The 4,757-nt window shown below is 42.3% G+C and overlaps 1 protein-coding gene across 1 annotated transcript; it reads right to left on the bottom strand.

Moving 5' to 3' along the window:
• Positions 1 to 1,055: 1,055 nt before the first annotated feature.
• On the bottom strand, positions 1,056 to 1,907 carry LOC127582814 (gap junction delta-3 protein-like). Its single transcript, XM_052038380.1, has one exon. The coding sequence runs from the start codon at positions 1,905 to 1,907 to the stop codon at positions 1,056 to 1,058; it is 852 nt and encodes a 283-aa protein (XP_051894340.1).
• Positions 1,908 to 4,757: the final 2,850 nt, after the last annotated feature.

Genomic DNA, 4,757 nt, shown 5'->3' with positions numbered 1-4,757 from the left:
AATCCAGTAAGGCACCTGGAATTCAAGGAATTAAATCTGAAATTTAAAATAAAAACTAACTTCTGTTGCAACAGGTGTGAAACCACTGGACTGTTGTAGAAGGTATCCTTCAGGGAAGGGAACCTGCCATCCTTATCCAGGTTCACCTATGTGTGACTCCAAGCCAATGTGGTTGAGTCTCAACTATATCCTCTGGTCCATAGGTAACTAGGGGCAGGTATTGCCAGCAATGTCTACATCTTGTGAACAAATAGACAGACAGGATATCAGAAGGAAAAGGTCAACATGAACAAAATGGAACATTTCTAAATGCATTTTCTACCTCCACAGAGTTTCATCATTTAGCCTTGCAGGCCAATGGGGATTGAACAGGTTGAGGCCACGGTTTCTCAGGCAGCTAGCTGGCTCTTAATTTCTACTCTGCCACAGACCCCACTACCACCAAATGCCATTCTCTGTAATAGAGTTAAAAACATACAGCACAGAAACAAGCCCTTTGGCTCACCAAGTCCATGTCAACCATCAAACACCCACTTACACTATTTCTGCATGAATCCCCAATTTATTCTCCTCACATTCCATCAACTCCCCCCAGATGCTACTCCTACACACTAGGAACAATTTACAGTGGCCGATTAAACAACCAACCCATACTTGTTTGGGATGTGGGAGGAAACTGAGGTACGTGAGGAAACCTATGCGGTTACAGGGAGAACGTGCAAACTCCACACAGACAGCACCCGAGGTCAGGATTGAAATCGGGTCATGGGAGCTGTGAAGCAGCAGCTCTACTTGCTGTGCCACTGTGTGACCCCTAATCTCTGATTAAAAAATTATCAAGTCAATTTCCAGAATATCTCACCAACCTCCATTGTCTGTCAAATAACAGGTAAACAATCAACCAAATATATATGCTCCATGAAAGTGGAGCTGGATGAATGATAACTGATTCTGTTTACACTCAATATTCATAAATGTTTGAATCAGTGATTTTTGCATCTTGAATGTTGGAATCTCCTTCTCATTACTATAACCACAGTTGCCTGATGCACTTCTTAGATATTGAGGGGAGGTTTCTTTGCACTTGATTGCGAAGATCTTCCACTGTTACTGCTACCCAGTGACTTGGTCTTGCGAGTAGAATCTATGTCAGAATGGTTGGAGCTGAGATTCACCATAACCATCTTGTCCAACAACTGGACTGAGTGGGGGTCCCTACCCTTCTCGTAATCACTGTTTGACCGGTTCTGCTGCTCAAAGGTTTTTAGTTGCTGCCGGTAGAATATCTTTTTAAGTATGTGTACCAGCTCAACAAGGCTGATAATTGCAGAGAGGATGCTAACTGCAAAATAAAACACTAAAAACACAGTCTTCTCCATTGGGCGGGACACAAAACAATCCACAGTGTGTGGGCAAGGAAAACCAGTGCACAGAAACTGGGGCTCAATTGAGAGGCCAAATATTAAATACTGAGAAACAACCAGGGCAACTTCAGCCAACAGTCGCAGTATGACGTGAACGATGTAGCACTGCTGTATTCTTGGCACCCCATTTACTTCCTGTCCTTGGATGAGGCCAATTTTCTCTTGCTTCTCTTCATCCTTTGAGGACAGGTGGACCGCGTAGACCACAAACAACAAGGACGGCACAGACAGAAACACAATGTGGAAGACCCAGAACCTGAAGGGTGAGATGGGAAACGCCTTGCTGTAGCAGACCTGCTTGCAACCCGGCTGTAGTGTGTTACAGGCAAACTCTTCCTGCTCATCTTCAAAAATGTCACTCCCCACCGTGGCCAGGACGAGAATACGGAAGATCATCATGAGGAGGAGCCAGATGCGACCCAGCATGGGTGCATGGTTTTTGATGGAATCCAGCCAGTCGCTCAGAAAGTTCCATTCTCCCATTATAACTTAGCCTTTTTTTTAAAAATTGGTGACGTTACTTCTTCACACTCTGCAGAAAAAGATCAAAACACATTGAAACAGCAATAGGAAATCCTGGAAATACTCAGTAGGTCAAGCAGCATCTGTGGAAAGAGAAATAGAGTTAATGTTCCAGGTCAAAGAAACTTTGTCAGAATATTGAGTCACTTGCTATGTATCTGAACAATTTACACTGTTAGCTCCATAGTTTTAATTGCAGACTATTACTGCACGGGGCATATTAGGATAACAGAGGGCTGGATTATTGAAAATCAAGAACTGCAGATGCTGGAAATCTGAAATTTAGACAAAAAGTGCCGAAAACACTTAGTGGGCCAGGCAGCATTGATGGAAAGAGAAACAGAGTTAAATTTTCAGGTCAAGGACCTTTTGTCAGAACTGGGGAAAGAGAAAACAAGTTAGTGGATTATCGATCTGGAGGTGCAAGTTCAAATCCCACTGCTGGTCACCACAGAGTTTCCAGATTGTTTTAAAAGCAAACCCCCTTCCCCACCGCACCCCGCTGGTCATTGGTGACCTTCAGGGAAGGAAGTCTGTTGTCCTTAATCTGCAACTCCAGACCAACCAATCTGGTTGGCTCAACAACCCTCTGAAATAGAAATTCAGGATGAGCAACAAGTAGTGTTCTTTCCAACAATGCTTAACATCCTATGAACAGATAAATCTAAGTAGTTTGGAACGAAATCACGAAAAACTCATTCACTGAAGAAAACAAAATTGTGGTTTCAGGTGAAGGATTTAAACCCCAAACCCAGTTACTGAAGATTTTCTCTGCCCCTCTCAACATTGAATTCATGTGTTGGTCCGTCATGCAAGGACTGTGGCAAAACCTACTCCAAAATTACCAGTCAGTGGAAAGTGTCCATCCTGGCTATTCAGACTGGATTCAGACTGTCATCAGTGAAAGCAGGAATACATTAAACCACCTCAGTCACACCTTGAATTCAACCAAGCTGAACAAAATGTCATGTGATGTAGGTGGTTCCTGTGGGGAAAGTGGGAGGAAAAAAGTTGCCAGGAAACTTTTGTTAACTTTCTACCAGTGGTTGAAACCATGAGACACAATATTCAGTTTTATTAATCTTTCAACATGCTTCTGAACTGTTGCTAAGGAATGCAGACATCAATTCTATCAAACAAACATAATCTCTATAACAGAAGGTTCTTAATAACTTAAGCCTGTCATTGACGAAACCATGACTATAGGTATGTGCAAAATACCTATAAGATAGCACTAGACTAGAATGCATTTAAACTCCTTATCACTATCATTAAGAGTCTAGGTGAATGACATTATGTTGAATGTGCCTTGTCAGCAGTGCACTACTTAGGAAACTATTGCTTTATGTAACTGACTCCCCCACCCCAAGGACGCTGACTCACGTAGTGCTGTTGCTTCACAGCTCCAGTGACGCAGGTTCCTGATATCCAGTGCTGTCCATGTGGAGTTTGCCCATTCTCCTTGCAGGTGGGTGGGTCTCCACAGGTCTGGTTTCCTCCCACGTCCCAAAGATATTCTCGTTGGGGGATAAAATTGGCTACTGCAAATTACCCCCAGTGTAATTGGCTAGTAGGAGTATCAGGGAGAGATGATGGGCATGTGAGAGAGAAAAAGTTACAGAGAAATGAGTGGAGGTATGGAATTAATGGGATTTCTGTGTGAGCAAGTAGAGACTCAATGAGCTGAATGGTCTCCTATATCATAAGGAAATACGTGACACCATAAACCCCAGCAATCCTCCAGTGCCTTGTCTGCTCTTCATTCAACTCCAGAATCAGGCAGAGACTTCTTTCCGGCTCCCAAATCCCACCTGACAGAAAGTGTTTCAGAGAACTAAATGCAGAGATAGGTGTTTCCCAAGTTTGATTCTCCCTTCAAACACAAAGATTTATCCACAAAGATTTAAGAGGCTAATTGTTCAGAAATCTGAGCCAAAACTTGGCATTTTCTTTTAAATAACAAATAGGAAAAGAATTCTGATTAATAGTTTTCCGACTCTCACACAAGGTGGTGATCAACTATAAATTCTGCTGCCTTATTTGATATCAGGAAATCCAGCACAAGCCAGGGGAGTGAGACATGGACACCAGTTCTCTCTGATAGTGTAAAGGCAGTGGAAAAACTGAATCCCACACTTTGTGGGTCAATCCCTTCTGAATAAAGCCCTATGGAGAATAGTCACCAACCACTAGTACCATCCATGGAACAACAGGACGTACCATCATCAGGTGAAGAGAAACTATGACAAGTACAAACGTTTCTTGTATCTCAAGTTTAAGGAAAGCTAGTTGTCCACTTGCAATATGTCACTGATACGACTGCTTTTTAACAAGTTTAGAACTGATCCAACAGTGAGGTGAATAAGACTGGGGTGGGGTTGCATCAGACTCGAGAGGACCCATGAACAAGAGTCAGATGGAATCATGGAGGCTTGCTTTAGAAAGAGATTCTAGTGAGGGGGCAAAATGACTGGAAGTTCCACTACTAACGGGACCCTTTTGGAAAAAATCAGACCAAAAAACACATTCCCATCACAGCACAGATGAACTTATGATTGAACTATAGGATTCAGAACAGAGAGAAAAGTCTACTACAACTCCATTCACTTCACACTCTTTAAGTGTGCTTCTAGATCTGATCCATTAAAACTTCGCAAATGATTCTGCAGACAGTATAAAATGCTTCCACTGAAGATAGTGGAATTTTCATTATTGATGTTAACACCATCAAATTTTAATTTCAAACTTCCAATCTTCAACATATTACAATTACAATCATAGAATCAATGGCACAGAAGGAGACTATTCACT

Source organism: Pristis pectinata, chromosome 25, assembly GCF_009764475.1.
Source record: "Pristis pectinata isolate sPriPec2 chromosome 25, sPriPec2.1.pri, whole genome shotgun sequence".
NCBI lineage: Eukaryota > Metazoa > Chordata > Chondrichthyes > Rhinopristiformes > Pristidae > Pristis > Pristis pectinata.
This window is presented reverse-complemented; position numbering and strand designations above follow the sequence as displayed.

Coding starts and splice junctions, on each gene's coding strand:
- LOC127582814 (XM_052038380.1), bottom strand. CDS start 1,907: ATGGGAGAATGGAACTTTCTGAGCGACTGGCTGGATTCCATCAAAAAC.